Genomic DNA, 20,171 nt, shown 5'->3' on the forward strand with positions numbered 1-20,171 from the left:
AATTAGAACAAGGTTCTGTCATCTGACCTATAAATACATACTTACATGAAGCTATAACACTCAATTGGAAGCACCATAGAGACACATTTAAACTGGATGTGGTAAAGAATCAATTCCCTTTGGGAACCCATTTTGGGAATCATATTGACAAGGGGCTAACTTTAATCCAGCACACACTACAACCAATCTTACAAGCAATTTAAAGGGATACTTTGGGATTTTGGCAATCTACATCCCCAGAGTCAGACTAGTTAATGGGCACCATTTTTCTGTCTTTGCGTGCAGTTTGAAGGAGGCTGCTAACTAGCATCAGCGCAATGACCGGAGGTCTATGGGTATCTGCTAGCATAGCATTGGCTCAGAAAATGACCTCTAACTTCCTTCTACTAAACACAGAGACATGCAAATGGTATCCACGAGTTCATCTGACCCTGTGGAAGTAGATAAAGGGCCCAAATCCTGAACCATTTAAACTGGTGATCAAATTCTGTTCCGAGAGAGGACTAGCATAGCATAGAAGACCCATCCGTCCGATAGCATAACAAGCATGCATACTGGCATTCTCCCCAGACTAGGAGAGGTGCTGTCTCAACAAGAGGATAGGTGAGAGAGGGACTGCATTTGGAAAGGGGTAGAGTTGCTGTTTCAACAAGAGGATAGGTGAGAGAGGGACTGCATTTGGGAAAGGGGGAGAGTTGCTGTTTCAACAAGAGGATAGGTGAGAGAGGGACTGCATTTGGGAAAGGGGGAGAGTTGCTGTTTCAACAAGAGGATAGGTGAGAGAGGGACTGCATTTGGGAAAGGGGGAGAGTTGCTGTTTCAACAAGAGGATAGGTGAGAGAGGGACTGCATTTGGGAAAGGGTGAGAGTTGCTGTTTCAACAAGAGCATAGGTGAGAGAGGGACTGCATTTGGGAAAGGGGGAGAGTTGCTGTGTCAACAAGAGGATAGGTGAGAGAGGGACTGCATTTGGGAAAGGGGGAGAGTTGCTGTTTCAACAAGAGGAGAGAGATAGAGGAGCAGCATTTTGCAAGGCACCATCAGAGATATGTGAAAGGTCGTATTGGACAGATCCCATGGTGCAGAGAGAGAGATAAGCCTGTAGGAGAGGATTCTGACCTGAAGACAGGAGACTGATCTCCTTCACCCAAATTCAGAAAGCTGATGTTCTGAAAGAGCTGCAAAATCTGGACACCTACAAATCAGCTGGGCTAGACAGTTTGGACCCTTTCTTTCTAAAATTATCTGCCGAAATTGTTGCAACCCCTATTACTAGCCTGTTCAAACTCTCTTTCGTATTGTCTGAGGTCCCCAAAGATTGGAAAGCTGCCGTGGTCATCCCCCTCTTCAAAGGGGGAGACACTCTAGACCCAAATCATAATCAGTCGACCTCTACTACAGACCTATATCTATTCTACCCTGCCTTTCTAAGGTCTTTGAAAGCCAAGTTAACAAACAGATTACCGACCATTTCGAATCCCACCGTACCTTCTCCACTATGCAATCTGGTTCCCGAGATGGTCATGGGTGCACCTCAGCCACGCTCAAGGTCCTAAACGATGTCATAACTGCCATCGATAAGAGATACTGTGCAGCCGTATTCATTGACCTGGCCAATGCTTTCGACTCTGTCAATCACCACATTCTTATCAACAGCCTTGGTTTCTCAAATGACTGCCTCGCCTGGTTCACCAACTACTTCTCTGATAGAGTTCAGTATGTCAAATCGGAGGGCCTGTTGTCCGGACCTCTGGCAGTCTCTATGGGGGTGCCACAGGGATCAATCCTCGGGCTGACTCTCTTCTCTGTATACATCAATGATATGGCTCTTGCTGGTGGTGATTCTCTGATCCACCTCTACGCAGACGACACCATTCTGTATACTTCTGGCCCTTCTTCAGACACTGTGTTAACTAACCTCAAGATGAGCTTCAATGCCATACAACACTCCTTTTGTGCCATTAATCATCTCCAATCCAAAATTAAATCTAGAATCGGCTCCCTATTTCGCAACAAAGCATCCTTCACTCATGCTGTCAAACATACCCTCGTAAAACTGACTATCCTATCCATCCTTGACTTTGGCGATGTCATTTACAAAGTAGCCTCCAACACTCTACTCAGCAATGCCCCATATTTTGTCACCAATGCCCCATATACTACCCACCACTGTGACCTGTGTGCTCTCATTGGCTGGCCCTCACTTCATATTCATCGCCAAACCCACTGGCTCGAGGTCATCAAAAAGCCTTTGCTAGGTAAAGTCCCGCCTTATCTCAGCTCACTGGTCACCACAGAGACACCCACCCGTAGCATGTGCTCCAGCAGGTATATCTCACTGGTCACCCCCAAAGCCAAATCCTCCTTTGGCCGCCTTTCCTTACAGTCCTCTGCTGCCAATGACTGGAACGAACTGCAAAAATCACTGAAGCTGGAAACTCATATGTCCCTCACTAACTTTAAGCACCAGCTGTCAGAGCAGCTCACAGATCACTGCACCTGTGCATAGCCCATCTGTAATTAGCCCATCCAACTACCTCATCCCGATATTTGTTTTGCTCCTTTGCACCCCAGTATCTCTACTTGCACATTCATCTTCTGCACATCTATCACTCCAGTGTTTAATTGCTATATTGTAATTATTTTGCCACCATGGCCTATTTATTGCCTCACCTCCCTTATCTTACCTCATTTGCACACACTGTATTAAGACTTTTTCTATTGTGTCATTGACTGTATGTTTGTTTATGTGTAACTCTGTGTTGTTGTTTGTGTCTCACTGCTTTGTTTTATCTTGTCCAGGTCGCAGTTGTAAATAAAAACTTGTTCTCAACTAGCCTACCTGGTTAAATAAAGGTGAAATAATGGTGTTGTTTTTAAAAAAACTAGAAACTACTTGGTAGGACTGACAGGCTAAAGATTGACTGAACAGCTCAGCTCAGTCTTCTCTAGAGAGGTATTACTATATTTTACAGTCAGTGCTAGACAGCTATAATCTGTCCACAAACAGTGATGTTGGACAATTGCGCTTAACACGCCTATAGAGGACACACACCCCCAACACACACATACACACACACAGATGATACACACACACACACACACACAGAATGGACACTGAACACACACTGAATGGACACTGAACACACGCTGAATAGACACTGAACAGACACTGAATGGACACTGAACAGACATTGAATGGACACTGAACAGACATTGAATGGACACTGAACAGACACTGAACAGACACTGAATGGATACTGAACAGACACTGAATGGATACTGAACAGACACTGAATGGATACTGAACAGACACTGAACAGACACTGAACAGACACTGAATGGACACTGAACACACAGTGAATGGACACTGAACACACAGTGAATGGACACTGAACGGACACTGAACGGACACTGAACAGACCTGTTACCCACCTTTAGATCTCGATGCACCACGCCCATTTGATGGCAGTGTAGCACCGCCTCCACGATCTGCTGGATGCAATGGCTGCATGCAAACACCAGGGGGCGCGTGTTAGTCTGAGCAGCATAGCTACAATTCCATGCACAGGCGATAGAGGAGGGTAAGGGGTAGAGGTGGGGGGGGAGGGTGAGAATGAAGGTAGGGGGATGAGGAGGGGGAGGAGGAAGGTAGAGGGAGGAGGGGGGAAGAAGTGGGGAGGAGGGCGAAGGGGGGGTCTTCTGTCACCAGCCTTGTCCAACCCATGGCCTAGCTAAGCAAAAGGACAATAACTTGGCGGTTGAACGGCCAGTAGCTGTGTATCATGTGACTTTAGGTAGAGTATCATCACCTGGACCTCTTTATTGTAAACAGTTCAAACCTGCCAATGAGAACAGCAGGGTAGCCTAGTGGTTAGAGAGTTGGACTAGTAACCGGAAGGTTGCAAGTTCAAACCCCCGAGCTGACAAGTTGCAAATCTGTCGTTCTGCCCCTGAACAGGCAGTTAACCCACTGTTCCTAGGCCGTCATTGAAAATAAGAATTTGTTCTTAACTGACTTGCCTAGTTAAATAAAGGTAAAAATAAAAAAAGAACGATCCGTTGTCAAAGTAACAAAGATCTCCATGTAGGGCCAATGGATTCCACTGGCTTCATTTTGAGAAAGGTCAAAGGGCAAAATGCTCCCTTCCTCTCTTTCATTTAGGTGACCAATGATCTTAAAGAAATGTACAGGTTTGAGCATTATGGTGGAGCCTCCTGGACTAGGGGAGGGAGAGGGGACTAGGGGAGGGAGGGAGAGGGGTCTAGGGAGGGAGAGGGGACTAGGGGAGGGAGGGAGAGGGGTCTAGGGGAGGGAGAGGGGACTAGGGGAGGGAGAGGGACTAGGGGAGGGAGAGGGGACTAGGGGAGGGAGAGGGACTAGGGGAGGGAGTTGGGACTAGGGGGGAGAGGGGACTAGGGGAGGGAGGGAGAGGGGACTAGGGGAGGGAGAGGGGTCTAGGGGAGGGAGAGGGGTCTAGGGGAGGGAGAGGGGTCTAGGGGAGGAGGGGGACTAGGGGAGGGAGAGGGGACTAGGGGGGAGGGGGACTAGGGAGGGAGAGGGGACTAGGGGAGGGGGACTAGGGAGGGAGGAGAAGAGGGGAGTAGGGGAGGGAGGGGGACTAGGGGAGGGAAAGGAGAGGGAGAAGGGAGAGGGACTAGGGTAGGGAGAGGGGTCTAGGGGAGGGAGGGGGACTAGGGGAGGGAGAGGGGTCTAGGGGAGGGAGGGGAGGGAGAGGGGACTAGGGGAGGGAGAGGGGTCTAGGGAGGGAGAGGGGTCTAGGTGAGGAGAGGACTAGGGAGGGAGGGGGACTAGGGGAGGGAGAGGGGACTAGGGGAGGGAGAGGGGTCTAGGGGAGGGAGAGGGACTAGGGAGGGAGGGAGAGGGGAGTAGGGGAGGGAGAGGGGAGTAGGGGAGGGAGAGGGGACTAGGGGGGGAGGGGGACTAGGGGAGGGAGAGGGGTCTAGGGGAGGGAGAGGGGACTAGGGGAGGGAGGGGGACTAGGGGAGGGAGGGGGACTAGGGGAGGGAGAGGGGACTAGGGGAGGGAGAGGGGAGTAGGGGAGGAAGAAGGGACTAGGGGAGGGAGAGGGGACTAGGGAGGGAGGGGGACTAGGGGAGGGAGGGGGACTAGGGAGGGAGAGGGGAGTAAGGGAGGAAGAAGGGACTAGGGGAGGGAGAGGGACTAGGTGAGGGAGAGGGATCTAGGGGAGGGAGAGGGGACTAGGGGAGGGAGAGGGGACTAGGGGAGGGAGGGGGACTAGGGGAGGGAGGAGGGACTAGGGAGGGAGAGGCGAGTAGGGGAGGGAGAGGGGACTAGGGGAGGGAGAGGGGACTAGGGGAGGGAGAAGGAAGAGGGGAGTAGGGGATGGAGGGGGACTAGGGGAGGGAAAGGAGAGGGAGAAGGGAGAGGGGACTAGGGTAGGGAGAGGGGTCTAGGGGAGGGAGGGGGACTAGGGGAGGGAGAGGGGTCTAGGGAGAGGAGAGGAGGAGACTAGGGGAGGGAGGGGGACTAGGGGAGGGAGGAGGGACTAGGGGGAGGGAGGGGGACTAGGGGAGAGGAGGAGGGACTAGGGGAGGGAGGGGACTAGGGGAGGGAGAAGGAAGAGGGGAGTAGGGGAGGGAGGGGGACTAGGGGAGGGAAAGGAGAGGGGTCTAGGGGAGGGAGAGGGGACTAGGGGAGGGAGGGAGAGGGGAGTAGGGGAGGGAGAGGGGACTAGGGGAGGGAGGGAGAGGGGTCTAGGGGAGGGGGAGGGGGGTCTATGGGAGGGAGAGGGGACTAGGGGAGGGAGAGGGGACTAGGGGAGGGAGGGGACTAGGGAGGGAGGGGGACTAGGGAGGGAGGGGGACTAGGGAGGGAGAGGGGAGTAGGGGAGGAAAGGAAGGGACTAGGGAGGGAGGGGGACTAGGGAGGGAAAGGGACTAGGGAGGGAGGGGGACTAGGGGAGGGAGAGGGGAGTAGGGGAGGGAAGGGGGGACTAGGGGAGGGAGAGGGGACTAGGTGAGGGAGAGGGATCTAGGGGAGGGAGAGGGGACTAGGGGAGGGAGGAGGGACTAGGGGAGGGAGGGGGGACTAGGGGAGGGAGGAGGGACTAGGGGAGGGAGAGGGACTAGGGAGGGAGAAGGAAGAGGGGACTAGGGGAGGGAGGGGGACTAGGGAGGGAAAGGAAGAGGGGAGTAGGGGATGGAGGGGGACTAGGGAGGGAAAGGAGAGGGAGAAGGGAGAGGGGACTAGGGTAGGGAGAGGGGTCTAGGGGAGGGAGGGGGACTAGGGGAGTTAGAGGGGGTCTAGGGGAGGGAGAGGAGGAGACTAGGGGAGGGAGGGGGACTAGGGGAGGGAGGAGGGACTAGGGAGGGAGGGGGACTAGGGGAGGGAGGAGGGACTAGGGGAGGGAGGGGGACTAGGGGAGGGAGAAGGAAGAGGGGAGTAGGGGAGGGAGGGGGACTAGGGGAGGGAAAGGAGAGGGGTCTAGGGAGGGAGAGGGGACTAGGGGAGGGAGGGAGAGGGAGTAGGGGAGGGAGAGGGGACTAGGGGAGGGAGGGAGAGGGGTCTAGGGGAGGGGGAGGGGTCTAGGGGAGGGAGAGGGGACTAGGGGAGGGAGAGGGGGGGACTAGGGGAGGGAGAGGGGACTAGGGGAGGGAGGGGGACTAGGGGAGGGAGAGGGGAGTAAGGGAGGAAGAAGGGACTAGGGGAGGGAGAGGGGACTAGGGAGGGAGGGAGAGGGGACTAGGGAGGGAGAAAGAAGAGGGGACTAGGGGAGGGAGGGGGACTAGGGGAGGGAAAGGAGAGGGAGAAGGGAGAGGGGACTAGGGTAGGGAGAGGGGTCTAGGGGAGGGAGGGGGACTAGGGGTGGGAGGGGGACTAGGGGAGGGAGAAGGAAGAGGGGAGTAGGGTAGGGAGAGGGGTCTAGGGGAGGGAGGGGGACTAGGGGAGGGAGAGGAGGGGACTAGGGGAGGGAGGGGGACTAGGGAGGGAGGGGGACTAGGGGAGGGAGGGAGAGGGGAGTAAGGGAGGAAGAAGGGACTAGGGGAGGAGAGGGGACTAGGGAGGGAGAGGGATCTAGGGGAGGGAGAGGGGACTAGGGGAGGGAGAGGGGACTAGGGAGGGAGGGGGACTAGGGGAGGGAGGAGGGACTAGGGGAGGGAGAGGGAGTAGGGGAGGGAGAGGGGACTAGGGGAGGGAGAGGGGACTAGGGAGGGAGAAGGAAGAGGGGAGTAGGGGATGGAGGGGGACTAGGGGAGGGAAAGGAGAGGGAGAAGGGAGAGGGGACTAGAGGGAGGGGGACTAGGGGAGGGAGGGGGACTAGGGGGGAGAGGGGAGTAAGGGAAGAAGGGACTAGGGGAGGAGAGGGGACTAGGGAGGGAGGGGGACTAGGGGAGGGAGAGGGATCTAGGGGAGGAGAGGGGACTAGGGGAGGGAGGGGGACTAGGGGAGGGAGGAGGGACTAGGGGAGGGAGGGGGACTAGGGGAGGGAGGGGGACTAGGGAGGGAGAGGGGACTAGGGGAGGGAGAAGGAAGAGGGGAGTAGGGGATGGAGGGGGACTAGGGGAGGGAAAGGAGAGGGAGAAGGGAGAGGGGACTAGGGTAGGGAGAGGGGTCTAGGGGAGGGAGGGGACTAGGGGAGGGAGAGGGGTCTAGGGGAGGGAGAGGAGGAGACTAGGGGAGGGAGGGGGACTAGGGGAGGGAGGAGGGACTAGGGGAGGGAGGGGGACTAGGGGAGGGAGGGGGACTAGGGGAGGGAGAAGGAAGAGGGGAGTAGGGGAGGGAGGGAGACTAGGGGAGGGAAAGGAGAGGGGTCTAGGGGAGGGAGAGGGGACTAGGGAGGGAGGGAGAGGGGAGTAGGGGGGGGAGGGGGACTAGGGGAGGGAGGGAGAGGGGTCTAGGGGAGGGGTCTATGGGAGGGAGAGGGGACTAGGGGAGGGAGAGGGGACTAGGGGAGGGAGGGGGACTAGGGGAGGGAGGGGGACTAGGGGAGGGAGAGGGGAGTAAGGGAGGAAGAAGGGACTAGGGGAGGGAGAGGGGACTAGGGGAGGGAGAGGGGACTAGGGAGGGAGAAAGAAGAGGGGAGTAGGGGAGGGAGGGGGACTAGGGGAGGGAAAGGAGAGGGAGAAGGGAGAGGGGACTAGGGTAGGGAGAGGGGTCTAGGGGAGGGAGGGGGTCTAGGGGAGGGAGGGGGACTAGGGGAGGGAGGGGGACTAGGGGAGGGAGGAGGGACTAGGGGAGGGAGGAGGGACTAGGGGAGGGAGGGGGACTAGGGAGGGAGGGGGACTAGGGGAGGGAGAAGGAAGAGGGGAGTAGGGTAGGGAGAGGGGTCTAGGGGAGGGAGAGGAGGGGACTAGGGGAGGGAGGGGGACTAGGGAGGGAGAGGCGAGTAGGGGAGGGAGAGGGGACTAGGGGAGGGAGGGGGACTAGGGAGGGAGAAGGAAGAGGGGACTAGGGGAAGGAGGGGGGACTAGGGGAGGGAGAAGGTAGAGGATGTGGTAAGGGGTATGGCTTTCTATCCCACAGCTAAAAACAACACATTGAAAAGATTATCTTAAGACCAACAGCATGTTGTGTACCTATCCTGCCTTCTGCTGACACAACTGGCACCATTGTGTCTTTTCAGACACAGACCACATGACCAACAGGCTAAAAATACATGGATGGAAAAACTAAACAGATACAGTACGAAGAGTACGGACTGGACTGGTGTAGTTATGATGAGGTCTGGACTGGTGTAGTTATGATGAGGTCTGGACAGGTGTAGTTATGATGAGGTCTGGACCTGTGTGGTTATGATGAGGTCTGGACTGGTGAAGTTATGGTGAGGTCTGAACTGGTGAAGTTATGATGAAGTCTGGACTGGTTTAGGTATGATGAGGTCTGGACTGGTTTAGGTATGATGAGGTCTGGACTGGTGTAGTTATGATGAGGTCTGGACAGGTGTAGTTATGATGAGGTCTGGACTGGTGTAGTTATGATGAGGTCTGGACTGGTTTAGGTATGATGAGGTCTGGACTGGTTTAGGTATGATGAGGTCTGGACTGGTGTAGTTATGATGAGGTCTGGACTGGTGTTGTTATGATGAGGTCTGGACTGGTTTAGTTATGATGAGGTCTGGACTGGTGTTGTTATGATGGGGTCTGGACTGGTTTAGTTATGATGAGGTCTGTTATGATGATGGGGTCTGGACTGGTGTAGTTATGATGAGGTCTGGACTGGTTTAGTTATGATGAGGTCTGGACTGGTTTAGTTATGATGAGGTCTGGACTGGTGTGAGGTTATGATGAGGTCTGGATGAGGTCTGGACTGGTGTAGTTATGATGAGGTCTGGACTGGTGTAGTTATGATGAGGTCTGGACAGGTGTAGTTATGATGAGGTCTGGACTGGTTTAGTTATGATGAGGTCTGGACTGGTGTAGTTATGATGAGGTCTGGACAGGTGTAGTTATGATGAGGTCTGGACTGGTGTAGTTATGATGGGGTCTGGACTGGTGTAGTTATGATGAGGTCTGGATAGGTGTAATTATGTATGATGAGGTCTGTTTCCATTGATCATCCTTGAGATGTTTCTACAACTTGATTAGGAGTCCACCTGTGGTAAATGCAATTGATTGGACATGATTTGGAAAGGCACACACCTGTCTATATAAGGTCCCACAGTTGACAGTGCATGTCAGAGCAAAAACCAAGCCATGAGGTCGAAGGAATTGTCCATAGAGCTCCAAGACAGGATTGTGTTGAGGCACAGATCTGGGGAAGGGTACCAACAAATGTCTGCAGCATTGAAGGTCCTCAAGAACACAATGGTCTCCTTTCTTAAATGGAAGGAATTTGACACCACCAAGGCTCTTCCTAGAGCTGGTCGCCCGGCCAAACTGAGCAATCAGGGGAGAAGGGCATTGGTCAGGGAGGTGACCAAGAACCCGACGGTCACTCTGACAGAGCTCCAGAGTTCCTCTGTGGAGATGGAGAACCTTCCAGAAGGACAACAATCTCTGCAGCACTCAACCAATCAGGCCTTTATGGTAGAGTGGACAGACGGAAGCCACTCCTCAGTAAAAGGCACATGACAGCCTGCTTGTTGTTTGCCAAAAGGCACCTGAAGGACTCTCGGAACAATGAGAAACAAGATTCTCTGATCTGAGGAAACCAAGATTGAATTCTTTAGTCTAAATTCCAAACGTCACATCTGGAAGAAACCTGGCACCATCCATACAGTGAAGCATAGTGGTGGCAGCATCATGCTGTGGGGATGTTTTTCTGCGGCAGGGACTGGGAGACTAGTCAGGATTGCAGGAAAGATGAACGAAGCAAAGTACAGAAAGATCCTTGATGAAAACCTGCTCCAGAGCACTCAGGACCTCAGACTGGGGCGAATGTTCACATTCTAACAGGACAACGAACATAAGCTCACAGCCAAGACAACGCAGGAGTGGCTTCGGGACAAGTCTCTGAATGTCCTTGAGAGAAACAGCCAGAGCCCGGACTTAAACCTGATCTGGAGAAACTTGAAAATAGCTGTGCAGCGACGCTCCCCATCCAACCTGACAGAACTTGAGAGGATCTGAAAAGAAGAATGGGAGAAACTCCTCAAATAAAGGTGTGCCAAGCTTGTAGACTCATGCCCAAGGAGACTCGAGGCCATCATTGCTGCCAAAGGTCCTTCAACAAAAGTACTGAATAAAAAGTTGAAATGTGGCGGAATGGTGCTGGAGTGGATGTTGCCGTTTTACAGGTCCTTAACGAACCAATTGTGTTTTTTCACATTGTTTGTAACTTATTTTGTATATAATGTTGATGCTACAGTCTCTTATGACCGAAAAGAGTTTCTTATCAGAACAGCAATTATTCACCTCAAACTGGATGAAGATTTTTTCTTTAATGAGTCTGATAGGAAGGATATAATGTTGCTCTCAGACAAGGCCCAAATCCCTGTCATTCGCATGAAGAAAATAAGGAAATACAGGGGGCTGAGATAAGAGTGCCTTGTGAGAATTTGTTGGCGAATAGATAACCCGCCTCTACCATCCGCTATATTGGCCAACGTGCAATCTCTGGAGAATAAACTGGATGAGCACCATTCGAGACTATCCTACCAACGGGACATTAAAAACTGTAATATCTTATGTTTCACCAAGTTGTGGCTGAAGGATGACACGGATAATCTACATTTGGCTGTTTTTTCAGTGCATCGGCAGGACAGAACAGCTACATCCGGTAAGACGAGGGGTGGGTGTCTATTTGTCAATAACAACTGGTGCGCAATGTTTAATATTAATGTAGTCTTGAGGTATTGCTCGCCTGAGGTAGAGTACCTCATGATAAGCTGTAGACAACACTATCTACCAAGAGTTAATCTATATTTTTCATGGCCGTCTATTTACCACCACAAACCGACACTGGTACAAAGACCGCATTCACTGAGCTGTATAAAGCCATACGCAAACAAGAAAATGCTCATCCAGAGGCGGCGCTCCTAGTGGCCGGGGACTTTAATGCAGGCAAACTTAAGTCCGTTTTACCTCATTTCAACATGCATGTTACATATGCAACCATAGGAAAAAAAAACTCTAGACCAACTCTAATCCACACACAGGGACGAGTACAAAGCTCTCCCTCGCCTTCCATTTGGCAAATGTGACCATAATTATATCTTCCTGATTCCTGCTTACAAGCAAAACCTAAAGCAGGAAGTAGCAGTGACTCTCAATCACACTCCACACTGCCCTTTCCCACCTGGACAAAAGGAACACCTATGTGAGAATGCTGTCCATTGACTACAACTCAGTGTTCAACGCCATAGTGTTCAAATCTGTACAAAATACTGTAAAACTCATAATCTGTCAGTGTGGTTTAATTTGACACTATTCCTCAACAAGATGTGTTAGAAAAAGGTGATTTAAAAAAAACTAGTTGTTACTCAAATCGCTAGTCGCTCATTAAAAAACAATTTCTGAGTCTGGTATTGCAGGTTACTCGTTGCCAGTGTGAAATTGCCTGTCTAAACAGGGAAATAATTGTTCAGTAGGCTAAGTAAATTCCCCTTGCTTTCTAAACACATGGCACACATCTTAGGGTGGTATCAGACCGTAATGGTTTATGTTAGAGAAAATAATGCTATAGTATCTATCCTGGCAGCTATATACCCCCAGGCTTAGGTGAAGTTGTTGTTGAGTGCTGTAGCGTAGCTGAATATGTGCCCTGAGATGCTTTCCAATGGGAGAAGGGGAGGAGTCAGGGGGGGAAGCGATGGAGATCAGAGTGAACAAGGGAAACCTGGGCCCTGCTGGGATATCAAACCATGATGAGTTGGTCTGCATCTCAAATTGCACCCTATTCCCTATACAGGACTCATAGGGTTGGGGTCAAAAATGGTGTACTACATACAGAATAGGGTGTCATTTGGGACACGCCTTGGACAGAGGAAAGGTCACTGCAGCCTGAGAAGCTGGGCATGTGCATTGGGGTGACGGTTTGAGAGGACTGGAGCGGGGACAAAGTTTTGGGGAGGGAGTGGGAGTCAGGGGGGGAAGTCAGTGAATCAGAGCGACAAGAAGAAATTATCCTCTGATACATTAATAGTGTAGAACATTTAAACAAACAGAAACTAGACAGAGCAACAGACAAACTGACGAACTGATCGACGGAGACACGGATAGACAGACTGAGACAGAGGAGGGGGCATGCAGGCAGAGGTGCAGGGGTTGAGGGTGGTGGGGCAGGCAGAGGTGCAGGGGTTGAGGGTGGGGGGGGGGGGGGGGCAGGCAGGGGTGCAGGGGTTGAGGGTGGGGGGCAGGCAGAGGTGCCGGGGTTGAGGGTGGGCGGGGCAGGCAGGCAGGCAGAGGTTGAGGGGGCAGGCAGGCAGGCAGAGGTTGAGGGTGGGGGGGGGGCAGAGGTGCAGAGGTTGAGGGTGGGGGCAGGCAGGGGTGCAGGGGTTGAGGAGGGTGGGGGGGCAGGCAGAGGTGCAGGGGTTGAGGAGGGTGGGGGGGGCAGTCAGAGGTGCAGGGGTTGAGGAGGGTGGGGGGGCAGTCAGAGGTGCAGGGGTTGAGGAGGGTGCGGGGGCAGTCAGAGGGTTGAGGAGGGTGGGGCAGTCAGAGGTGCAGGGGTTGAGGGTGGGGGGGGCAGGCAGAAAAAGGAGGGAAGTTGGTTTCTAGACATACTGACCTTCAGGTCCCTGTGCACTATGTCATGTTGGTGAATGTGATGAACACTGTCTAGAATCTGGGTGATACAATGACTGTGAAGACAAAACAGAGAGAAGGAGAGGAGAGGAGGGAGAGATGGAGGGAGGGAGGGCAAGGTGAAAGGAGAGAGGATAAGAAGGTGGAGGAGACAAGTGGACAGGTGAACATAATGATGTGAGACGGAAGTGAAAAAAGAATGTCCAAATTGATGGACAGAAAGGAGGAGAAGAGTTGATAGAGATGTTTGAGCCAGAATGGTACAGGAAAAGTGAGGAGGAGGGAGTGAGAGATGGGAGGAACAGGGAGACGGAGAGAGAAATGAAAGGAGGAGGGGAAGTGAATAAATGCAGTGAGGAGTGAGGAGACAAAACTGTTTTAAACATGATGAGACACAAGACTAACAACAACAGCACAGCCAGACAAACTCAGAAGACAGAGAGAAAGGAAAGAGAGAGGAGAGAGAGAGAGAGAGAGAGAAAGAGAGAGAGAGAGAGAGAGAGAGAGGAGAATGATAAATATACAGAGAGGGAAGATAGAGAGAGAGAGAGAGGAGAATGATAAATATACAGAGGGAAGATAGAGAGAAAGAAAAGAGAAGCTGAGAGGGTGAAGGAGGATGAGTGAGTGAAAGGGGTGGGAAGAGTGAGAGAGAAAGCAGGCGTGAGGAAGCGAGCGAGGCAGAGAGGACAGCAGGGGATCGATGTGGAACTGTTATTTAAACTAACCAGTGGATGGAAAGAATAGCAGTGTGAGTGAAGTGAAGAGGTTAATGTGCCTTGCCACCCTGTGTGTGATGTGCAGTGAAGGAGTTAAATGTACTGGTTATACTGTGACTAACAGCAGGATATACTGTAACTAACAGCAGGATATACTGTGACTAATAGCAGGATATACTGTAACTAACAGCAGGTTATACTGTGACTAATAGCAGGATATACTGTGACTAATAGCAGGATATACTGTGACTAACAGCAGGATATACTGTGACTAATAGCAGGATATACTGTGACTAACGGCAGGTTATACTGTGACTAACGGCAGGATATACTGTGACTAACGGCAGGATATACTGTGACTAACGGCAGGATATACTGTGACTAACAGCAGGATATACTGTGACTAACAGCAGGATATACTGTGACTAACAGCAGGATATACTGTGACTAACAGCAGGATATACTGTGACTAACAGCAGGATATACTGTGACTAACAGCAGGATATACTGTGACTAACAGCAGGATATACTGTGACTAACAGCAGGATATACTGTGACTAACAGCAGGATATACTGTGACTAATAGCAGGATATACTGTGACTAATAGCAGGATATGATGGGACTAATAGCAGGATATAAGTTGACTAATACATAGGAGTAGAGGAGGAGAATAGGAGTAGAGACAGATATGCATTATACTGTAGAGCTCTCTCTCTCTCTCTCTCTCAGACCCTAAGGAAGACAGATCAACCGCAGTTGCTCTCTTCAGACTGCCCACATATGCGACTGGGTCAGCCGGTTTGAGCCACAATGTTGCTCGTGTCTCAGAAGGACAGAAAACAGATACTGGGAAGTGGAATCACTGGATGTAGTCCTTGCGTCTCAATCAGATATTGATTGTATTCTGGTTATTATCAACAGGGCCCGTTTCAGGCATAAGCAACATATGAGACTTGTAGTAATCATGGCTGAATAGCAATGGGGAAGGTGCTTTTTTTAGTCATTTTCACGCAGAAATCATACTAACATGGCATAAGTCATTACAAAATGTGCGTAAAACTTAACTTCAGAACACACAGGAGAGCCATTAAAATGTTTTGCTGTGAGGTGGAGACCCCCCCCCCCCAACTAAATCTTGCTTAGGGCTCCCAAGAGGCTTTTCCACATGGCTGATAATTTGGAAATCATTTATCTTGTGTTTAATAACAGAAAACACTTTACATCCTGTTCTACATATGTGTTTTGTCACGGCAACACCAGTACATGACGGCAAAAAAACATTTGAAACTATTAAAACAAATTATCTGAGTGTGTGACTAATTATGCCAGCTAATTAAAGGCCCACTTATTGCTGGTCTCCTATGAAAAATGGGGCAGGGCTGACCTGGATGACTGACTGACTGACTGACACACACACGCACACACACACACAGAGAGAGACACGCACGCACACACACGAACACAGAGACTCACATACCAGCAAAATTAAGAGACTTGTGCTGTCTCAGATACAGTACTGCACATTTACAGTACAGTACAGACACCTGCCTCCGTTTACAGTATTGTTTACAGTACAGACACTTGCCTTCATTTACAGTATTGTTTACAGTACAGACACTTGCCTTCATTTACAATATAATTTATTGTACAGTACAGACGCCTGCCTTTATTTACAGTATCAATTACAGTACAGACACCTGCCTTCATTTGCAGTACCATTTACAGTAAAGTACAGACACCTGCCTTGATAATTTACAGTATAATATACAGTACAGTACAGACACCTGTCTTCATTTACAATATAATTTACAGTACAGTCACCTGCCTTTATGAATTACAGTACAGACACCTGCCTTCATTTACAATATAATTTACAGTACAGTCAACTGCCTTGATGATTTACAGTACAGTACAGACACCTGCCTTCATTTACAGTACAGTACAGACACCTGTCTGCATTTTCAATATAATTTACAGTACAGTCACCTACCTTTATGAATTACAGTACAGTACAGACACCTGCCTTCATTTACAATATAATTTACAGTACAGACACCTGCCTTCATTTACAATATAATTTACAGTACAGACACCTGCCTTCATTTACAGTACCATTTACAGTACAGACACCCATCTTCATTTACAGTACCATTTACAGTACAGACACCTGCCTTCATTTACAATATAATTTACAGTACAGACACCTGCCTTAATTTACAATATAATTTACAGTACAGTCACCTGCCTTCATTTACAATATAATTTACAGTACAGACACCCACCTTCATTTACAGTACCATTTACAGTACAGACACCTGCCATCATTTACAATATAATTTACAGTACAGACACCTGCCTTCATTTACAGTACCATTTACAGTCCAGTACAGACACCTGCCTTCATTTACAGTACCATTTACAATACAGACACCCACCTTCATTTACAGTACCATTTACAGTACAGACACCTGCCTTCATTTACAGTACCATTTACAGTACAGACACCTGCCTTCATTTACAGTACCATTTACAGTACAGACACCTGCCTTCATTTACAGTACCATTTACAGTACAGACACCTGCCTTCATTTACAGTACCATTTACAATACAGACACCCACCTTCATTTACAGTACCATTTACAGTACAGACACCTGCCTTCATTTACAGTACCATTTACAGTACAGACACCTGCCTTCATTTACAGTACCATTTACAGTACAGACACCTGCTTTCATTTACAGTACCATTTACAGTACAGACACCCGCCTTCATTTACAGTACCATTTACAGTACAGACACCTGCTTTCATTTACAGTACCATTTACAGTACAGACACCTGCCTTCATTTACAGTACCATTTACAGTACAGACACCTGCTTTCATTTACAGTACCATTTACAATACAGACACCTGCCTTCATTTACAGTACCATTTACAGTACAGACACCCGCCTTCATTTACAGTACCATTTACAGTACAGACACCCGCCTTCATTTACAGTACCATTTACAGTACAGACACCCGCCTTCATTTACAGTACCATTTACAGTACAGACACCCGCCTTCATTTACAGTACAGACACCTGCTTTCATTTACAGTACCATTTACAGTACAGACACCTGCTTTCATTTACAGTACCATTTACAGTACAGACACCTGCCTTCATTTACAGTACCGACACCTGCCTTCATTTACAATATACAGTGCCTTGCGAAAGTATTCGGCCCCCTTGAACTTTGCGACCTTTTGCCACATTTCAGGCTTCAAACATAAAGATATAAAACTGTATTTTTTTGTGAAGAATCAACAACAAGTGGGACACAATCATGAAGTGGAACGACATTTATTGGATATTTCAAACTTTTTTAACAAATCAAAAACTGAAAAATTGGGCATGCAAAATTATTCAGCCCCCTTAAGTTAATACTTTGTAGCGCCACCTTTTGCTGAGATTACAGCTGTAAGTCGCTTGGGCTATGTCTCTATCAGTTTTGCACATCAAGAGACTGAAATTTTTTCCCATTCCTCCTTGCAAAACAGCTCGAGCTCAGTGAGGTTGGATGGAGAGCATTTGTGAACAGCAGTTTTCAGTTCTTTCCACAGATTCTCGATTGGATTCAGGTCTGGACTTTGACTTGGCCATTCTAACACCTGGATATGTTTATTTTTGAACCATTCCATTGTAGATTTTGCTTTATGTTTTGGATCATTAATCTTGTTGGAAGACAAATCTACGTCCCAGTCTCAGGTCTTTTGCAGACTCCATCAGGTTTTCTTCCAGAATGGTCCTGTATTTGGCTCCATCCATCTTCCCATCAATTTTAACCATCTTCCTTGTCCCTGCTGAAGAAAAGCAGGCCCAAACCATGATGCTGCCACCACCATGTTTGACAGTGGGGATGGTGTGTTCAGAGTGAGGAGCTGTGTTGCTTTTACGCCAAACATAACGTTTTGCATTGTTGCCAAAAAGTTCAATTTGGTTTCATCTGACCAGAGCACCTTCTTCCACATGTTTGGTGTGTCTCCCAGGTGGCTTGTGGCAAACTTTAAACAACACTTTTTATGGATATCTTTAAGAAATGGCTTTCTTCTTGCCACTCTTCCATAAAGGCCAGATTTGTGCAATATACGACTGATTGTTGTCCTATGGACAGAGTCTCCCACCTCAGCTGTAGATCTCTGCAGTTCATCCAGAGTGATCATGGGCCTCTTGGCTGCATCTCTGATCAGTCTTCTCCTTGTATGAGCTGAAAGTTTAGAGGGACGGCCAGGTCTTGGTAGATTTGCAGTGGTCTGATACTCCTTCCATTTCAATATTATCGCTTGCACAGTGCTCCTTGGGATGTTTAAAGCTTGGGAAATCTTTTTGTATCCAAATCCGGCTTTAAAAACTTATTCACAACAGTATCTCGGACCTGCCTGGTGTGTTCCTTGTTCTTCATGATGCTCTCTGCGCTTTTAACGGACCTCTGAGACTATCACAGTGCAGGTGCATTTATACGGAGACTTGATTACACACAGGTGGATTGTATTTATCATCATTAGTCATTTAGGTCAACATTGGATCATTCAGAGATCCTCACTGAACTTCTGGAGAGAGTTTGCTGCACTGAAAGTAAAGGGGCTGAATAATTTTGCACGCCCAATTTTTCAGTTTTTGATTTGTTAAAAAAGTTTGAAATATCCAATAAATGTCGTTCCACTTCATGATTGTGTCCCACTTGTTGTTGATTCTTCACAAGAAAATACAGTTTACTTTCGCAAGGCACTGTAATTTACAGTACAGACACCTGCCTTCATTTACAGTACTATTTACAGTACAGACACCTGCCTTCATTTACAGTACCATTTACAGTACAGGCACCTGCCTTCATTTACAGTACCATTTACAATACAGACACCCGCCTTCATTTACAGTACTATTTACAATACAGACACCCGCCTTCATTTACAGTACCATTTACAATACAGACACCCGCCTTCATTTACAGTACCACTTACAATACAGACACCCGCCTTCATTTACAGTACCACTTACAATACAGACACCCGCCTTCATTTACAGTACTATTTACAATACAGACACCCGCCTTCATTTACAGTACCATTTACAATACAGACACCCGCCTTCATTTACAGTACCACTTACAATACAGACACCCGCCTTCATTTACAGTACTATTTACAATACAGACACCCGCCTTCATTTACAGTACCATTTACAATACAGACACCCGCCTTCATTTACAGTACCATTTACAATACAGACACCCGCCTTCATTTACAGTACCATTTACAATACAGACACCCGCCTTCATTTACAGTACCATTTACAATACAGACACCTGCCTTCATTTACAGTACCATTTACAGTACAATTTACAGTACAGTACAGACACCTGCCTTCATTTACAATATAATTTACAGTACAGGCACCTGCCTTCATCTACAGTACCATTTACAATACAGACACCGCCTTCATTTACATTACCATTTACAGTACAATTTACAGTACAGTACAGACACCTGCCTTCATTTACAGTACCATTTACAATACAGACACCCACCTTCATTTACAGTACCATTTACAGTACAATTTACAGTCCAGTACAGACACCTGCCTTCATTTACAATATAATTTACAGTAAAGACACCTCACTTCATTTACAGTATCATTTACAGTACAGGACAGACACCTGCCTTCATTTACAGTGCCATGCCCCGCCCCACCCTGCCATGCCCTTCCCTCCCCTGCCCCGCCCCGCCACACCCCGCCCCACCCCACCCTGCCCCGTTTTTTCCCCTCATCAAGCTAATGACAAAGCAAAATAATTTTTTTATAAATGTTTTCTAATGTATAAAAAATAAAACACTGAAATATTACATTTACATAAGTATTCAGACCCTTTAGTCAGTACAAGGTTGAAGCACCTTTGGCAACAATTACAACCTTGAGTCTTCTTGGGTATGACGGTACAAGCTTAGCACACTTGTATTTGGGGATTTTTTCCAATTCTTCTCTGCAGATCCTCTCAAGCTCTGTCAGGTTGGATGGGGAGTGTTGTTGCACAGCTATGTTCAGGTCTCTCCAGAGATGTTCGATCGGGTTCAAGTCTGGGCTCTGGCTCGGCCATTCAAGGACATTCAGAGACTTGTCCCGAGGCCCCTCCTGCATTGTCTTGGCTGTGTGCTTAGGGTCACTGTCCTGTTGGAAGGTGAACCTTCGCCCCAGTCTGTCCTGAGCACTCTGTAGCAGGATTTCATCAAGGATCTCTCTGTACC

General features: G+C 49.1%; 1 protein-coding gene across 12 annotated transcripts in view; it reads right to left on the minus strand.

The window, feature by feature from the left end:
* LOC115121963 (calcium/calmodulin-dependent protein kinase type II subunit beta-like) overlaps nt 1–20,171 on the minus strand; it is a 150,917-nt gene that overhangs the window by 87,453 nt on the left and 43,293 nt on the right. For 6 of the 12 annotated variants that reach the window (XM_065026835.1, XM_065026829.1, XM_065026832.1 and 3 more), the window contains exon 6: nt 3,435–3,507. In XM_065026835.1, the coding sequence (XP_064882907.1) occupies nt 3,435–3,507 (73 nt within the window). Of the gene's footprint in view, nt 1–3,434; nt 3,508–13,149; nt 13,223–20,171 lie in introns of all 12 variants that reach the window. The other 6 variants (XM_065026833.1, XM_065026837.1, XM_065026831.1 and 3 more) reach the window with 1 other exon arrangement.

This window comes from Oncorhynchus nerka, linkage group LG13 (genome assembly GCF_034236695.1).
Source record: "Oncorhynchus nerka isolate Pitt River linkage group LG13, Oner_Uvic_2.0, whole genome shotgun sequence".
In the NCBI taxonomy this organism is placed as follows: Eukaryota; Metazoa; Chordata; class Actinopteri; order Salmoniformes; family Salmonidae; genus Oncorhynchus; species Oncorhynchus nerka.